At 33.8% G+C, this 20,002-nt stretch overlaps 1 protein-coding gene across 1 annotated transcript in view; it reads left to right on the top strand.

Annotated features, from left to right (window-relative positions):
* The window catches only part of ADAMTS19 (ADAM metallopeptidase with thrombospondin type 1 motif 19), a 250,761-nt gene that overhangs the window by 103,660 nt on the left and 127,099 nt on the right, over nucleotides 1–20,002 (top strand). Inside the window, exon 8 of the mRNA XM_061150851.1 lies at nucleotides 16,401–16,506. Within this exon, the coding sequence (XP_061006834.1) occupies nucleotides 16,401–16,506 (106 nt within the window). The remainder of the gene's footprint in view (nucleotides 1–16,400; nucleotides 16,507–20,002) is intronic.

Genomic DNA, 20,002 nt, shown 5'->3' with positions numbered 1-20,002 from the left:
CCTGGAGAATCCCAGGGACGGGGGAGCCTGGTGGGTTGCCATCTATGGGGTCGCACAGAGTCGGACACAACTGAAGTGACTTAGCAGCAGCAGCAGCATGGACACCTTATCTTTGACAAAGGATGCAAGAATATACAATGGAGAAAAGACAATCTCTTTAACAGTGGTGCTGGGAAAACTGGTCAACCACTTGTAAAAGAATGAAACTAGAACACTTTCTAACACTCTACACAAAAATAAACTCAAAATGGATTAAAGACCTAAATGTAAGACTGGAAACTATAAAACTCCTAGAGGAAAATATAGGCAAAACACTCTCTGAAATAAATCACAGCAGAATCCTCTATGACCCACCTCTCAGAGTAATGGAAATAAAAGCAAAAATAAACAAATGGGACCTAATTAATATTAAAAGTTTTTGCACAACGAAGGAAACTATAAGCAAAGTGAAAAGACAGCCTTCAGAATGGGAGAAAATAATAGCAAACTAAGCAACTGACAAAGAATTAATCTCAGAAATATACTAGCAGCTCATGCAGCTCAATACCAGAAAAATAAACGACCAGCCAAAAAAATGGACCAAAGAACTAAACAGACATTTCTCCAAAGAAGACATACAGATGGCTAACAAACACATGAAAAGATGCTCAACATCACTCATTATCAGAGAAATGCAAATCAAAACCACAATGAGGTACCATCTCACGCCAGTCAGAATGGCTGCTATCAAAAATTCTACAAACAGTGCTGGAGAGGGTGTGGAGAAAAGGGAACCCTCTTACAGTGTTGGTGGGAATGCAAACTAGTACAGCCACTATGGAGAACAGTGTGGCGATTCTTTAAAAAGCTGCAAATAGAACTGCCATACAACCCAGTAATCCCACTGCTGGGCATACACACTGAGGAAACCAGAACTGAAAGAGACACGTGTACCCCAATGTTCATCGCAGCACTGTCTACAATAGCTAGGACATGGGAGCAACCTAGATGTCCACTGGCAGAAGAATGAATAAGAAAGCTGTGGTACATATACACAATGGAATATTACTCAGCTATTAGAAAGAATGCATTTGAATCAGTTCTAATGCGGTGGATGAAACTGGAGCCTATTATACAGAGTGAAGTAAGTCAGAAAGAAAAACACCAATACAGTATATTAATGCATATATATGGAATTTAGAAAGATCATAATGATGACCCTATACGCGAGACAGCAAAAGAGACACAGATGTAAAGAACAGACATTTGGACTCTGTGGGAGAAGGCGAGGGTGGATGATTTGAGAGAATAGCATTGAAACATGTATATTACCAAATGTGAAATCGATTGCCAGTCCAGGTTTGATGCATGAGACAGGGGCTCAGGGCCAGTGCACTGGGACAACCCTGAGGGATGGGATAGGGAGAGATGTGGGAGGGGGGTTCAGGATGGGAGACAGATGTACACCCGTGGCTGATTCATGTCAATATATGGCAAAAACCACCACAATATTGTAAAGTAATTAGACTGCAATGAAAATAAAGAAATTAATTTTTAAAAATAACAGTTGTCAGGGGCCCCAGAAGTCAACAAAAGGAGAGAAGAATTACAACTGAAGACTTCTCAAATTTGGCAAAAGATTTAAGCCATCAGATTCAAGAAGCTAAGTAAACTCCAAACAAGAAATACTTGAGACAAGTGCTTGGGCCTGGTGCACTGGGAAGATCCAGAGGAATCGGGTGGAGATGGAGGTCGGAGGGGGGATCGGGATGGGGAATATGTGTAAATCTATGGCTGATTCATATCAATGTATGACAAAACCCACTGAAAAAAAAAATAAATAAATAAAGGAAAAAAAAGAAAAGAAATACTTGAAGCCAGAGATACCACAATCAGAGTTACCACAAACACTGACAGCTAAAGACAAAGAAAAAAATTACACAGAGAAACAACCTCTTATTTCTGGGGGAACAGTGATTCTAATGACAGAAGATTTTTCATGACAAACCATGAAAGTCAGCTGATGGCATACCTTTTTGAAATAGTGAAAGAAAGGATTGACAAAATAGACAAAGGTAAAATTCAGGGTGAATTTCTGATATGACAGAATGCAAGATTGAAAGAACATTCTCAGATGAATAAAAAATTATAACTAGAAAGACCTCCTTTAAAAGCTGATAAATTTTGCAGATTTTAGATGAGTATGTTCAAATGTATTGTTTTAGAATTTACAAGTAGAAGGCTATTTCTTTTTTGTTGTTCTTGTTCTTTACTCTTTTTATCACTGTGGAAACTCTACGCATCCATCAGAACCCTGATTAATTTCCTCTTTTAGCCTTCTGGATCATCTCTCACTCTACACATGTACCTGGCAGACTTTAGTACTACTTTTCTTATAACTCTTTCTGTTCGCTCCCTCTCCTTCTGATCACTTTGTGGACAAAGATCTTGCTCAATACTTATTTTTGTCCTCAGTGCATAGTGTAATGATTGAGCATCCCAGGTGCTCAGGCTGTGTATTTCTGCACAAAAATGAATTCATGTTAGGAAAATGGTATCTTTCCTTGGTTTATAATAAAAGAAAGGCTGAGCTTATCTTGTTTTATTTCTTGGCTGCTAGTGTATTTCTTATTAGATACTGGCCAGAACATAAATCAGATACTTTATATTTCTATTTTGGCAAGACATGTTGTAGGGATAAGACTGGGATACATAATTCTTAAGGAATTATTATGAAAAGTGGTTATTCTTAAAATATTTCTCTTCTCAAAATGCTTTACTGTTTAAGCTTTATTTTAATTAGAATATTATTTGTATTAGAAAATATTTTAATGGTGCTGTTAAACACTGTATGAATATTAAAATATGATAAGCATTACTTTGTGAAACAAAAACCATTTTAACTTACATAACTCTCTGAGGTCCTCCTTGTAGTTTTTAAGAGTTCTTCTGACTATAAGCATGTGAAAGTATAGCCTACGCTCACTGTATACTTAACATTTTCAGTGAACCATAATACGTGTTAAGCATCTATTCTGTGCTGTAGTTTCTTTTAATATGTCACCTCCGTTAACCTTTTAAGAGTTTTCTGTCATAAGAGATTGTTTACCTCATTTTACATGTAAGAAAGCTAAGTTTAATGGTTAATGGTTAGCATGTTTCAGATAGGCCATTGCATGTTTGAAATATTTTATCTAAATTAATTAGCATTCCTAAGAAAAATGATTGCTTTCCTAATTTTACTGTTGGGAAAACTGGGGTTTCGAAAACAGAACTTTCCCATATCACAGAGCTAAAATTTGAGGCTTGGATTCAAAAACCCTAGAATATTTGACATAGAGCCTCAGTTCTTAAGATTTCATTTTTTGTGTTTTGCCTTTTTTATACTTAATGTGGAAAACAGGTCATGAAAAATTTATTATTTAATTCGAATCAAGATTTTAGAAAACATCAAATCATCCTTGAGACAAGCTTTTACATATCATTTATTATCAACTGCCTCAGTGTATAGACCTAAAAAACTGCAATCTTAATGCATCTAGAGTTGGAATCACTTGTCCTTAAGTACACATGTTTTATTTGACAGATTATATCAAACAGTATTTTAAACAATAACATTTAAGAGCATCAGATACTTGTAATTGTGTTATAATTAAAATTATATTCTTTAAATTTCTCCAGTTTATAGAATTATTTCTTTACTTGAATAAAAATACTGGCCATACTGAGTAGAAAGCGAGTTTTGAAAAGTAACAGAATGATCAAAATTTGGCAAGGTGAAAAAAGAATGTTGTGTCAAACTGTTTTGAAATTTGATTTGGTTTGTAGTTATGAATGCATGCTGTCAATGATTTTGTTAGTATACTAAAAAAGCAATTTATACAGCTTTTTAGTAGCATGATATTTTTAGTTTTAATTGTCCCTGTTTAATGCCTTCAGGATATGATTACGTTATAACATTATAAAAATGCGTTAGCCAAAATTCCTGATTTATATGCAATCAGAACACTTCTAAATTTTTCCAGCTGTATCCTTAAACTTACTTCACAAGAATCTATAACTGTGTTTCATCTTACCTATTTTTTAAAGTCATGACAGTTTTTTAATTTCCAAGACAGATGAAATCACTAACTTAGTTTTATTTGTTTATGAGCAAAGTTATGTATAAAGCCTAAGAACTCTGATTTATCTTTTTTAAAATTATCATAGCAATGAGAATACCAGTTTTCAGCCATGTTTGTGGTTGACTGCACAGTAAAGTTCTCATTACTGATTTACAAGAGTTAGATGTGTAATCTACCACATGTGGCTTTTTGAATGTGCCACTAGATTTATATTTTCAGAGTTTCACTGAAATCTAAATTAAGAATTTCAGATGGTATATATTATTAATGATATATTAATGATATATAAAACTATAATAATGTACATTGGAGTTTGGCTTCATTAAAACTCCCTAAAGGATTTAAGAGTTTAACTTCTAAAGTTGTTGGATAACTCCCTCTTAAATTTTCTGAAGAGAGATGCAAAATGGATGTGAAGTAGAATAAATCTAGAATACAATAGCAGGAGCACAAACCTAGCCTGCAGGCATAAATTTTCTTAATTGTTCTGCCTTCCATACAAAAGTAATCCTTTTCAATACCCTAATGTGGAGAGGAGGTGGGTCAGGTTAATGGTGTGGCTTAATAAACCTTAAGGAAGGGTTGCTGTTGTTGTTCAGAGGATAAGTCACGTCAGGATAAAAACAACAAAAGCACAAACAAAATCTATTTTGAATGTGTACTGTGAAGTTCTTTCCATGTCTCAGGACAGAAGTATTTAGGAATTGACCACCTCTGCTCACCCTACATACCACTCTCTGTCTGGACTCCCTTTCTTTCACTTTTTCTAAACATTTACTTAAACCATCTTTCACCTTCTTATTTCTGCACCATATTAATATTTCATATAAAAGCTTGCCAGAGATTTCAAAGTGGTATATATACACTGTCTGGTGCACTAGTGCACTGCCTTAGATATCTCCATTGCACCTTAAGGTAACAAAATAAAATTAGGGATTACTTACTATCTTATTTTTCCTTCAGAAGTCCATTAAAAATATAATGCACACAAACTTTTTTAACATGCATATTCCCATTTGTAGTTAATTTTGTCTCAGTACACAGAACAAGGTCAAAGTTATACTAAATTAAGCAAAGAAAATGTTACATCTAGCTTTCCACAATATATTAAGGTTGTATCTTTCACAAGTTCCTACTTGATTCCAGCTCCCTGAAAACTTAAACTTGTCAATTAATATTTTTTCTAGTTTAAATTACTACCTTGTTTTTGCTTTTGTTTGCTTTTAGCTCATATTCGTTTTGCCAGATAATCCCCCAAATTCTCATTTGATTCTTTCCAAGTAGCCTGAGTGATATGCTGTAGATCAGAAACCACCATTCTTTCTCTGCCCTTGGAGATCTTTAGGTCTTTGTTGTAGTGAAGAAGGTCTTAGTTTACATGGCAACACAACACACCACTGCACTTGGCTCCCAGGAATGTAGCTGGTGGATTCAACTCAAGAATATTCAACTCAGGGCTCTGTAACCTTCCTATTCAGGTCTCTTCACCCGCTCCTCACCTTCCCACCCATCCCGCTCCCCACCCTTCCAGCTTCTGCTGGAGACACTGCTTAACTTCTAGTATGTCATCTGTGTGTGCGTGTGCGTGTGTGTGCATATGTGCTCAGTCATGTCCATCTATTTGCGACCCCATGGATTGTAGCCCGCCAGGCTCCTCTGTCCCTGGGATTTTTCAGGCAAGAATACTGGAGTGGGTTGCCGTTTCCTTCTCCAGGATGTCTTCCCAACTCAAGGATCAAACCCTCGTCTCCTGCGTCACCTTCATTGGCAAGCAGATTCTTTACCACTAGCGCCACCTGGGAAGCCCCCTGCATTAAACCACCCACCCCTTGACAGTGAGAATCAGAGTAGGCTCAGAAGTGGTAAGTCTCTCTCTCTATCTGGTCACATCATATTTTCCTTAATTCTCTATTTGAGCCATGCTATATTGACCTGGGATTTCCGAATCCATATCATCCACAGTACCAATAGAGTACCTGTAATCCTAATCCCTTCCAACCTGTCATCAGAGCAGAGTCTTTAGATGACTAGGAAAACATCACCTGTGTAGAAATACAAAAGAGAATTGTGTGTTGTTGTACTTCAAAATTATTATCTCTGTACTGTACAAAACATAGTCTACACATTGGGAATAAACAAATTGATTTCTCAGTGCTTTCTTGCGCATGTGACATGTACTGAAGGAGAGATGGTCAATAGTCATGGTAAATAATTAGATTAATTGGTATATTAAAAGATAAAAAGGAAATGAGGCATTAAAAATGAAATAAAATGAAGCACAGAAAAAAAAAGTAGATCTAGGGAAGAGATAGCCTGGGAATGCCAGGGTGGAAAGAAGAGTATTTATAATTTTAAATGTGGTGATCCAGGAATGCCTTACTGAAAAAGTGTTGTTACAGAAAGGAATTTGGGTTTGCTCACTTGTACACAGTAAAACCAATCTACTAACACCAGGTTGTGGTGAAGAAAGTGCAGACGTGGAGTAGGTGCCAGACAAGGAGTTGAGAGCAGCTAATGTGCAAAAGCTTCAAACTCACTGATAAGTTGCAGGGAAGCATTTTTAAAGGAAAGATGAGGGAGAGGAGTTGCAGGAGATATAATCAGCTTGTGCACAATTCTCTGATTGATTGGTGGTGAGGTAATAGGGTGGTGTCAGAGGGCTTAACTTTATCAGTCCTCAGGCTCCACTTGGACTGGGGACTGAATGCTCATGGTCATCATATAGTTAACTTCTTCCCTTTGGTGTAGGGGCTGTAGTGTCTGTAAAACAACTCAGGAATGTGCATCACATACAGTTTCTGTATACATCAGGGAGGAACTAAAGATTCTGTGACTGCCATATGGCTGACTTGTTGTTTAAATTGTTGTAGCTGTCCTGATCCAGCTGTTGCTTTTGTCACTATATGTACACAACTTTTCAATCATTAATTTCTAAATTCTTGATCGTTACTCATTAATTCTTGAGCTCAGCTTTTGTAACTCAGGGGAGGCCTGGGAGATTACAGGTTTACAAGAGGCAGGTAGAGGACATGGTGGGAAGGGTCTCCCCCAGGAAGGCTCCACAGGATATTTTTAAAATATTTTTTAAAAATTGGTAGATGATCTAGAAAGAGATCTATGTAGAGAATTTTACAGACAGGTGAAAAGCCAGTGAAGAAGCCTTGAGGTAAAAACATGCTTGTCTCATTTGAGCAATGACTCCTACCCTTCACCTCAAAAAAGCCAATAGAGTTTGAGTACAATGAAAACAGGAGGTTATTATAGAAATTTTTTGATTTTGTGTTTGTTCTTGTGACAACCTTGGTAAATTGTAAAGTTTATTAGCGTACTGTTTTATATATTACCTTATTGTCTTTAGGAATTGTAGAGACATTTCCTTATTCATTTTTGATGCTGGTGTATTTGTGTTTGTCTCTCTTTTATTCTTAATCAGTTTACTAGGAAAGTTTCCAGTTTTGCCAATTTTCTTTTACATTTGTTTTATTTTTCCATGATTTTCCTCCTTATTATTTCCTTCCTTCTGCTTTCTTAAGCTTTGATGCTCTCTTCTTTTCCCATCTCCTGGGAGGAATTTTAACAATTGATTTTTCAGTCTCTTGTTTTTTTTTTCTAACATACACTATGAATTTTCGTAAGCATTGTCATTTCAGTTCACATATTTTTGATGTGATTTATTTTTATTTTAACTATGTTTAAAGTGCTTTCTAATTTCCATTATAAATTCTTTGACTTGTGGACTGTTTAGAAGTGTATCATCTTATGTCTAGACTGTTTGTGTTTTCTCTGGTTATCTTTTTAGTTCTTTATATTATTTACATCATGACCAGTGAACATACTTTGGATTATTTCCACATTTGAAGTGTATTGAGTGTTTTCCAATACTCAGTAAATGATCAGTTTTATAAATATACCATGTACACATAAAAAGAATGTGAATTTTGTTGTATGCAATGTTATTAGGTCAGTTAAGACAGACTTGCTTATTTCTTGTTTGGATTTGTTATGTCCTTAGTGAATTTTTTATAGTTGTTCCATCAGCTGTAAAGAGACACAGGACAGTTTCTCAGTTTAATTGTAGATTTGTCTATTTCTCTTCTTAATTCTAATCATTTTGCTTTATGTATTTTGAGCCTATAAGTTGTGATATCTTTGTTGTAGAAATCCTTTTATTAAAAAAACAATCCTCTGTCTCTCATATGCTTGTGACTTAAATTCACTTTGCTATAATTTGCACAATTGTAGTATTTATATGATCTCTCCTACTCTGTTTTGGTTAATTTTTACATATTATACCATTTTATTTTCTTATACTTTTAACTTATCTACATCCTTATTTTTAAAGTATATCTCTAAGAAGTAGTGTACAGCTAGGATTTATTTTTATTATGCAGTTATATCATCTTAGTTTGAGTTTACTGTATTTAGCCTTTTTTATTTAATTAAATTTTTGGTATGAAATGCTATTTGTTTTATTTTTCACTTTATTTCTTGTTTCTTTACCCTTTCTTTTTTGCCTTTTTATAGAAGTAAATCCAATATTTGTATTCCATTTTCTTTACAGTTGTGGGTTATATATTATTTTCCTGTTCTTTTTAAATTACTCTATGTGTTATGCATGTCTCCTATTCTCCTGATATTGCTAGACTTTTGAACACTTAAACTCCATTCATTCCCCCCACTACATTTAGTTATCTGTGTTTTAAAATTGGAGAACATTAAAATCAGTGTTTTGTATATTTGATATTTATTTACAGTTTATATGCTTATTCTTTATTTTCTCTGCATTTTCATGTTTCATTCTGAGATTTTTTCCCTTCTTTTTGAAGAAAATTCTTCAACATTTCTTTACACCAATAATTTTTGCTGATTAATTTTTTAATGTATTAAAGTATCATTGGCTTATAACATTATGTTTCATGCATACATTATATAGTATTTCAACCTCTGTGTACACTATATTTTGCTCATAACCAAAAGTTTAGTTTCATCTGTCACCATGCATTTGAACCCTTATTTTGCCCTCCCCATTGCCCCTTCCATTTTGGTAACCCACTACTCTGTTGTCTGTATCTTTTGGTTTTTATCTGGTTTTGTTTGTTCATTTATTTTGTTTTTGTTTGTTTATATACACAAATGAGTAAAGTCATATGGTATTTATCTTTCTTCATCTATTATACTTATTTCACTTGGCCTAATTCCTCAAGGTCCAAGCAAATTATCACAAATAACAAGATGCATCTTTTTTTTTTTTTAATAATTGAGTAGTATTGTGTATATGTAACACATCTTTATCCATTCATCTATTGATGGGCACTTAGTTTATTTTCGTATCTTGATTCTTGATGGAAAACAGTATGGATATTCCTCAAAAGATATAAGAATAGCATTACCAGTTGATCTAGCTGTTCCATTTCTGCAATTCATCTGAAGGATGAAAGCACTAATTCAGAAAGATAGATGCATTCTTATATTTATCACAGCATTATCTATTCCAATATTTTGATATAATGTACCATTAGAAGGGGTTTCTATCTCTAATTTACAAAAAAATGCATTTGGTTTGTGGTGGCCCAGTGAATGTGGATTTCAGGCTCCATATCTTTGTGTTAAAAATGTCTTTATTTCATCACCATTTATTCTCTAGTTTTCATATGAAAGTGACTTCTCTCCCACAGTGCACCCTTTCTTCACTTGGTTGGTGATTTTTATTTGTGATCTTATGTTAAGCTGACTTTCCTGTGGGAATTTTCTGTTTGCTGAGATGATATCATAGTGATATTTCATTTGTTTTTACTTAACTGACAAAGGAATTCTGTAGTCCTTGCATGATCCCCAAATTGTGTGATCAATTTGTACATTACATTGATGGCTTAGTATTCTTTTGGCTTTATACTTATGCGTGATGATGGCTTGCATTTTGATTTGTTTATGGAGTCTTTTCTAGCATACCCAGAATTTATTTTGAGCCAGAGTTCCTTGTTGCTTCCCTACATAGGGATTTTTAAAGTTATATTCAAGTATGTTTCGAAGTCATTAACAGCATCAATTCCAGGCTTTCTGATTTGTACATGGATCTTAGTTTTTTACTCACTAATACCTGTCAAGTAGATATTTTGGAACCACACCCATTATTTAATAAGACTTGTGTCTTATATGATACCCAGGTTCTGACAGCATTAACTCATGATCTTATCACTCAAACCTTCAATATTTTAAGCTTGTTCCTGTACCTGGAATTATTTTTACACCAACCTTAGCTATACATTAAAAAATTTGTATATTGCATATTATTTGGCATTTCTATGTGTTTTTCACAAAAGAGTCTCATTCTCCCATGATATAAGAACATACAAACAACATTTTAATGTCTAAACAATATTTTGCCTTATTTGACCACAGAGGCTGTTATACTTTTTTATTAAACTAATACTGTTTTTGATTATTATTAGAAGTCACTTTTTTCATAGTATTTGTAGAAACTATACTGTTAAGAATGTTATAGATTACTTAAACATTTAAGAGGATCTGGAAGCCTATTCTTAAATACCTTTGTAACTATAGTGATTTTAAACTCAACTTAAATACTTATAATTTTATATTCCTAGATCATCTTGTCTTTTAATGGAAAAGAGGCAGATAATTTGCAAAGTAGTAAGGCAAGTTATTGTTTTAAAATATGTCCAAAGCCCAATTTGAATGTTATTGTGTAAGTGGGTTTTACATTTTCTGGGCACCATTATTAAGTTATAAATTTTTTCTAATTTGTGGATGAAATACATTTGTTTCTTCTAAATTATATTTTTTTATTCAAAGCCCTCAATCAAATCATATTTTATATTAATCTTTCTATGCACTTCCTTTAAAGTACCCCTTACTAAGAATATAGCAGATACTGTGCTGATGCAGAGATGTACTACATGGCTTGCACATTTAAAGAACATAAGCTTCCCCTCTATCAGTAACATCAATTCCCATAAGAATTTGCTTACCCTTTTCCACAATCAATCCTTTCTTCAGAAATTCCATACCCAACTTTCACTTCTTTCCCTGACTCACCTTTTCCCACTCAGTGATACCACCAACCTGTTTCCCTCTCTAAAATTGTTTCCTGCTTTGATTTTCCCCAATCAGTGTCTTAAAAAATTATCCCATAATATCCTATGTATGTCTTTATGTCTCAGTGATAACATTTTTAAATGTGTGTTTGTGTAGCTTATACCGCTGAAGGCAGAGCTCAGTATGTACCTTTGGTCCTTGTCACATACTACATTACATTAGGATTCAAGAAACAGTAGGACACATGGATAAATGATTCACCTCATAGGGTGCAATCATAAGATAAATAACTTACTAGGATTGTGCCAGGAAAGCTCGGATTCTGAACTGAGGTGGTTTACCTGCCGGTTAAAAGCAACAGTTCTGCAGCTGGAAGACTTACTTTTGGTAGGATACACCCATTTGATCAGATAAAAACTCAGGGCACTCAAAACCCAGAGGGATGGGATGAGGAGGGAGGTGGGAGGGGTTTTGGGATGGGGGGATGCATGTACACCCGTGGCTGATTCATGTCAATGTATGGCAAAAACCACCACAATATTGTAAAGTAATTAGTTTTCAATTAAAAAATTAAAAAAACACTGATTTTCTAATTAGTCTGTTATTATAACATGCATCCTGTGAGGTTTTAAAGGTTTCTGATTATCTTGAAGAGGTGTATCATATCATGTCCAGTGTTTTGTTTTCAGATGTGCTATTCTCTTTATTCCTGGTGCATGATTTGAGTAATTTTTAGTTGAGAAATTAGAAATTGTTTTGGTTTCCTCTGTCTTTTCATAAATTTTTTATATTGAAAAAGTGCTTTTAAAAGGGCCTGTGTTATAGCTATCTTTAAATAACAGCTGTGTTAAATCCTTTCCCCTCCTAACCTCTACCCCTTATTATAATAGGAAACATGTGGGTTCTTGAAAGGAACTGAAAAGCAAGGGCTTTTAAACAGAATAATGCAAGTCATTTAAATTAGTCATGGTTACAATTATTCTCCATAACTTTCAAGTCAAAGAAAATCTCCTTGGTGTGCCAAATGTAAGAACAATGAAATTCAAATTTATTAGAAACTTAGTTGAAGATTTTGACTTTACACTTGAGTAAAAGGAGAATAGATGGAGAGGATCTTTTTTGGTTGTTAAATTACATTCTGATGTAGAAGACATTGTATTAATTACTGTTCAGATTTCATAGACATGAGTATCATTTTCTGTCTTTAATTTTCTCACTGTAAAGCTATTTTAAACACATGAACTTGGAAAATGGGAAAAAAGGAAGAAAAATTACCTATAATCACTTTACATAATATAATTGCTATTAATGATTTAGCATATTTATGTGGTCTTTTTGTTCAATGAAAATGTGGTGATTTGGATTTTTTGGCACTTAGTTGTAATCATTCCTCTATCAATATTTGAATTTTATTTCATAAAATATGTTATAGTATAAAATGTCTTGTATATTGTAAAGATCATTTTTGTCACCATATGTTTTAATAGCCCATACAATAGTTACTGATTTTCCATACCTAGTGCAGAATTTAGTGTCCTCGGAGAGGTCACTGTTTATTCTTTCTCATCCTTGTACTGCAGGGCTGGTTCTGGGAAGATACCAAAGTTTTACACCTGTTGCATTCCCCCTGCTTCCCACTGCTGATTCTAAGTCAGAATCTCTCCTATCCTCATATAAAAACTCACCATTCGAAGCTGAAACTCTGATCTCTGCCATCATATCCTTCACTGTCACTGTGACTCATCTATCTCCTTGATCCCTGCCCACATTTCCTGTGGATATTGGCTATGTTTCCCACCTTCCTGAGTTAATTGTGATCACGTGCAATTTCATGTTCATGGTATCAGTTCCCTGAGCACTACTTAAAGATTCTTTGACCTCAACCTCTACCTCTGCCTTTTTCTACCCTCATGGCAATACCTAAGTCGTGTCTAGGAATTTGAGCTCTGAAATCTAAAAATCCCTAAATCCAACTCGTATCACAGTCTCCAATACTTATTTGGAAAGTGTTTCTTCTTCTACTTCATTGATGACTCCATTCTCCTGACCACTGTATTCATTCTTAATGATCTGGCTCCAATCCTTCCTCTTTAGTTATCAAGCATAGAGCCGCTGCAAGTTCTATCTTTTCTCTTACTCTAAGTTTTACTGTCATCTCTTACACCCTGGGATTCTTCCTTTATACCTGATCGACAAAACCTCAGCCCAGATTTCATCCAAACGTTAAACCTTCTCTGTGTCAGCAATTAGGTTGTATACCATTCAACTGGGCATGTTAGTACCACCCCAGGCTCTTGTTCTCCAGCCACAGCAGAACCATATACTTTCTGATCCATTTACATTAAGTATTTCCTGACTTCTTCATCAGCTGTCTTTCCTGTTTCTCTCAGTTGCTATTCCAAGCTCCTGTTTCTTTTCCAAAAAGTATTTCCAACTCCCATTCACCTTTGACCCATGCCTCAGATAGCATTGCCTCTCGTTTTCACTTAGACATACAAAAATGTTAGAAATTAAGCTCCTTTACTTAATAAGCTATATCTATCAAAATTCTGTAGCAATCATCTTCCATTGTGAAACTGGAAACATTCCTCCTAAAGTCAGCAGAGAAAACGAAGAGCTCAATACCACAGATATTTCAACAGTACATTGAAAATCCTGGCCAATGTAGTAATATTACAGAAAAATATGGGAACGTATATAAGAAAAAGAAAAACGGAGAAAATACAGGAATTTAAAAACAAGTGACAATACCATTTTCATTTGGGAACAATATATTTGAATGGGTATGGGTAAAGAAATATAAAACTTATTAAGATGATTAAATTTGATATGTACTGGTCCATATAGCAAAGGAATATATGACATGACAACACACATTGGCTGAATTTTAATCTACATATGGTGATGAAATATGTAGTTGTGAAAAACATGATGAAATATTTGGCCATCCTAAAGGAACTTTTGTACCAAACAGTGGTCATCAGCATGCTAATTATAGTTGAGCTTGATTTAGAATTTGTGCAGAACATTTAATCTCAAATTATGTGTTTTTAAAAGTCTTAAAATGCTCAAGAGAATTTTGATATCCTTTTAAGAGGGAATACTTTACTTTCATCTTGCATCTCTCCCTCCCTTCTTTACACCTCTCTTCTTCCCTTCAGGTAGGACACAAGTTCAGTTACTCCTAAATCTTGATTTTCCATCTTTTGTTGTTTTAATAAGACCATGCCTTATCACTCTCAGGGCTTCCCTGGTGGTGCAGACAGTAGAGAATCTGCCTGCAATGCAGGAGACCCAGGTTCGATCTCTGGGTTGGGAAGATCTATTGGAGAAGGCAGTGGCCACCCACCTTAGTATTCTTGCCTAGAGAATCCCATAGACAGAGGAGCCTGGCAGGCTACAGTCCATGGGCTTGCAAAGAATTGGACACGACTGAGTGACTAACTTTCACTTTAGCATTGTTAATATTCACACTATGTTTAAGAATTTTTAAAAGTTTTTATTTCACTTATTGTTGAGTGGAACTAGTTAAAAGAATGTTTCTCGCCTCTTCCTTCTCTTCTTCCTTCTGCTCATTATTGCCTTCATCTTTTCTTCTGCTTTATCTTGATTTAATCATAGAGTAATTTCAATTGCCTTAATAAGCCAAATTAAGTAGGACTTATCATCTACCGATCCATTCATATGTCCATCCACCTGTCTATTGGTAGAGAAGCTATTCTTCTCTTTGTGGATTTGGAATGTCTGTAAGATCTATTTTAATTTCTAAATACAGTGAGAAAATAACGTCTTTATACTTAATCTCTTGACCATTTCTTTCTCTAGTTCTGTTTTTTAAATAACATGTATATACTACATTTTGCCTAACAAATATATCTTCATTTTTCTGAAAACCAGTGGATACCAAGCATTGACATTAGCTTGAAGGTCTGAAAGAGTAGTTAAGGATATACTTTGAACTAATCTCCAGTTTCAACCCTCCAGCAATGCCTCTCCTCAAACCTTGTGTATTTCAGTCTTGAGCCTCTCTAGGGTTCTACTGTGCTCATAAACTCCTCCTTTCCTATCATTTGGGCTTTGGCTCCACTAAATCAGTCCATCTTTCTTCTTGAATCTTCTCTCCCCAAAACATGGTCAAGATGATTTGTCGTTTTATTTAAATTTAATTATTCCTTACCATTATTCTTCAGGTTTCTGAAGAGAGAGAAAAGTCACAGCATTCAGCTAAACATCTTTCATTAGTGTGCTCTCAATTGTAATCAAAAGCAAAATAAAATTAGCTGGTGGATGGATTCATCCTTGACAGTTGTGATCTTTGACAAATCATTTTACCTGTCCATTAATTTTTTTCACAAAATGAGGTTACATGTATTTTAAAAGGAGATGAAAATTAGAGAACATGCAAATAATTCAAAAAATATATTTTTTATAACAGATATCTTACTTGAGAAAACATGAAATATACTCTTGGATGATTATAGTTCCTTGTATTAAATAATATTTATTGAAGTATATGTCTTAATTAGTAAAATAGTATATAAATCTTTGATGAATCAGTGTAAGTGATTTCATATACTGTCATCTTTACTAATAATTTAAACCAAAAGGTCAAATGTTTTGCTGAAATTTTTGTCTTAAATAATATTTCAGTATCATGTACTCTGGGTCAGATCATCTTTATTAGCTAAGGAATTATCAAAGGAAAGACTTTCAGTTTTCTAAGTACCGTGGATGCTTTTTAAGTTACATTAGTTAAAATGATATTTCACAAAATAAAATTTCAAAATTTTACTAACTCAGAATATAAATGTGAGTTCAAGAATCTTCTAAATGTAATTTATTTTAGGGTGTTCCTTTGAAATGAGATTTCAAGATTTGAGAAATGCTTAAATAATCATTGCTTTTTATTTACATTTTCGAAGTTGTGACTATGTTACATGATGATGAAAAGTGATATTTATAAAATGTATTTTTATGGTATTCCTTCGAGAATTATATAATTGATAAAATGATTCAATCTAAAATATGAAGTTTAAAAGACTATTAACAGTTTATTGAGTGACATATATGTATATGACATACATATATTTCTCGTGAAATTATTTATAGGAGCTGGCTATCACAGTTTAATAGATATATTTGAGGGGGAAAACTGTCATTTTTATTTTCTTCTATTAATACCAAACATAAATATTTGCACTTTAATTCTGACATTTGATGATTAATGTTTGTGTCTTCTAGGTATAGCTTACTTGAGTGGAATGTGTAGTGAAAAGAGAAAATGTATTATTGCTGAAGACAATGGCTTAAACCTTGCATTTACAATTGCTCATGAAATGGGCCACAAGTAAGTAAAAATCCTGGCTATGCTAATTTATTAGCATATAACCTTGTAATTTGAGTTATCGAATTGCCTGCATATCTTTCCATTTTTTTTTGTTTTGAGCCTAAGATTTTTAAAATTAGGGAAATGAAGGAGAGAAGATCATTTACATTTGAAGAGTATTTTCTGATTATTTTAACCATTCCTGATATTTTGAATAAAATCTTATTACATTATTAAAATCCTCATCAGAACAGTCATTACATGGCATATGATTCATTTCAATACACATTTTCAAATGATATAAACCTTGCAGTAATCATGACACTAAAAAAGTATGCATTATTCAAGCATCCAAGGAAAACACTACATACAAATAAAAATGCTTTCAACTTCTGATAGTTCCTGTTTGTTATTACCCAGTAGAGAGCAAAAGAATTTATCTGCACCGTTTAGAAGTAATGCATTTGAAAGAGAATTAAACTGGACACACAATTCGTGTGTAATGAACATTAAGTACATCTCAGACATAATTCTAAGCATTGTACATAGATTAGCTCACTTAAAACTCATACAAAGCAAGGGTTTCATTTTACAGATAATAAAAATAGCAATAATAAGTGTGATAGCAACACTTACATAGTCTTGCTATGTGCCAGACACGTTTGTACATGCTTTATATATCCCCACAACTTTCCTGTGAAATAGACTGTTAGAGTACCCATCTTATAGAGAAGAAACCTGAAGTATAGAGGGGTTATTTACCCTCCCAGAATTATGAAAATACTATCTTGGAGGAAAGATTTGAACTCATATCATCTAACTTGGGTCATACTGTTCTGAATTTGTTCATTAAGTTGTCTACTGTCTTTAGATCTTGAATTCTTCATCAATAAAATGGGGATAATACCTGTATTATGAAGTTTGAGAGTCAAATGACCTAAGAAATAGACCATATTTATGGAAATCGGGCTTCCCTGCTGGCTTAGATGGTAAAGAATCTGGGTTGGGAAGATCCCCTGGAGAAGTGAATGGTAATCCACTCCAGTATTCTTGCCTAGAGAATTCCATGGACAGAAGAGCCTGGCAGGCCACAATCTATGGGGTCGCAAAGAGTCAGACACAATTGAACAACTAACACTTTCAGACTTTCACTACTTTACAGTAAATACACTATAGTAGAATGGTGTAGGTGAGGGAATCAGACCTAATTTTGACTGTAGGCTTCTCTACGTGCTAGCAGTATCGGCAGCACAAATGAAAAGTATTTTAATTGAACTCAGATTTACCGAAGCCCTATTCAGGGAGGTGATCTTTATGGAGGCCTCTTTGGTCAAAGACATATTTGGTTTGGCTGCAGTGTTTCGAAAATTGAATCAGTTGCCAACATTAAAAAGTATAAGTTTGACATAAAAATTCAAATTTCCAGACCTGGCAGCATTAGACGCACAGTCCCATATGGCAGCCATTCCTTGGAGCTGAGTAGCGTCTGTACCCTTTAGGCTGGGCCCATCCTCCCCAGCTCATCACAGGCGGCAGCACTTTGCTACCATTCATCCAGCTGACTTTGTTTTCATCATAGAGCTGGACTCTGTAGACAGTTGAGTAAACTTGAGTTGGCAGTGGAATTTGATTGGTAAAGGAAAACTTTGATGAAAACTTATATAAGACTTAATGGTTTTTATTTTTAAAAAAACCTTTTTTAGTCAAGTAAACTGGAATATGTAAAAATGATCAGGTCATAATTATATAGTCCTATAAATGATCAAATATTGAATGTACCCATAACCTAGTGCAAGAAATAGGTCATTATCAGCAGTGATTGGTTTTTTGATGTCATTGTTTTTAAATGTGTAGAAACACTTTCATTTTCTCTTATGCAGGCTTTCAGTTGTCATTTGAGTGCTCTCGGATATATGAGGGGTTTGTTACTTGAAAAAGAAGAAAAGATAAATATACTTGGAAATCATCATCCTTTAGGGAAAGTGTACAATACAGTGACCTCATTCAGTATTTGATACCAGGAATGATAGGATTTAGATTCTTAATTCCAGTACTGATTTTATAATTTAAAGATGTTTCAGTTTTATCATAATAGGAAAAAAACCACACATATCATTTGAATGAAAAATGCTGAGAAATAGTGTTTAGAGGCAAGAAAAAGTTATTATTAAAAAAATTTTAAGTTAGGGCAAATTAATTATAAATATAATTCCTATAAATTAAATGCAAATTTCTGAATACTTAAAATTTTCACTTCAGCAATGCATTAACAATTTGGTAGCTGATTACCTTTTAATGAAACAGACATTAATGATTTTGTCAAGTACCATGAATACTAGAGGGTTCACTTTAAAAAGAAATTTTACATTATAAAAGTGTACATATAAAATTAATCTCTTTGATGTGTGCTATTCTAAAATGTAGGAGAAACAGTAATTAAATGAACAAACCACAGTACAAGTTGCTTTATTAACATGCAAAAGGTTGGTCAAGAACATATAACTACTTAAAAAACTATATGATATGATTTAAGGAAATGCCACTTCAGCTTTATGTAGTAGAAACATTGGTTTATGAGCAGAAACTGAGGTTGGAATGGCTAAAATGGTAGTAAAATATTATTTTATTTGACTTTTATAGAGCTGCACCCAAAATCAATAGAGATGTGCCAAAGGTATGTGTAATGCTTGATGGATTAATACCAGGACATGTGATATATGTTGAACTACTTAGTTACTAAAAATTCTCCTTACCAGTAAGCAGTGTTTGTCTCAAAAGTATAGGCTAAAAATTTTCCTGATGCTTGAGAGTGGGAGACAATAGCAGTGAGAATAATGATGTCTTTATAAAGAACAAAAGAACAAACAGCAGAAAGTTCATCTGTATAAATTACATCATCATCCACTGTGAAATAGAAAACACAATGAAACAAACATGTAGGAAGAAGAAATAAAAAACAATGTTCATGTACACATAGCCTCTTAAATAGGGGAAGTTTTCATAGATGTTCCATAATTATATGGATCTTACATGTGCACGTGTACACACACACAAATACACACACAAACACACCAACAGAACTCTCTTACTTAGAGGCATAATTAAGATTAAGCTGCTTAAATGAAGCTGTTAGTTCTTATTTACTTATTTTTTTTTAGTTATAACTTCTTCTAATATACTTCCTATAGGCAGAAATGGATCATTTAATTTTTCAACCCAGAATTTAAGAATGGCAGAATGATTCCATTTTAACTTTTTAATTCAAGAATACATTCATATTCACATATGAAATGTCTCTAAATTGATTTGAAATGGATGTATTTATGTTTGTTGCCTTGAATTTGAGTTCTAGAAATTCCCAGAGCAATTCCACATATAGCTGGAAAAGTCAATATGGGCCACCAGGTAATAAAACTGACTCTTGCTGGTAGGGTGAGAATTTTAGTAATTGAAGTGAACAAAAAAAAAAAGGAAAGAAAATCCTTTTATGATTGCCAAAGAATCTTAATGTCTGCAA

The sequence above is a fragment of the Dama dama genome, chromosome 9 (assembly GCF_033118175.1).
Source record: "Dama dama isolate Ldn47 chromosome 9, ASM3311817v1, whole genome shotgun sequence".
In the NCBI taxonomy this organism is placed as follows: Eukaryota; Metazoa; Chordata; class Mammalia; order Artiodactyla; family Cervidae; genus Dama; species Dama dama.
The sequence above is the reverse complement of the archived record's forward strand: the minus strand, read 5'-3'. Positions and strand labels throughout refer to the sequence as shown.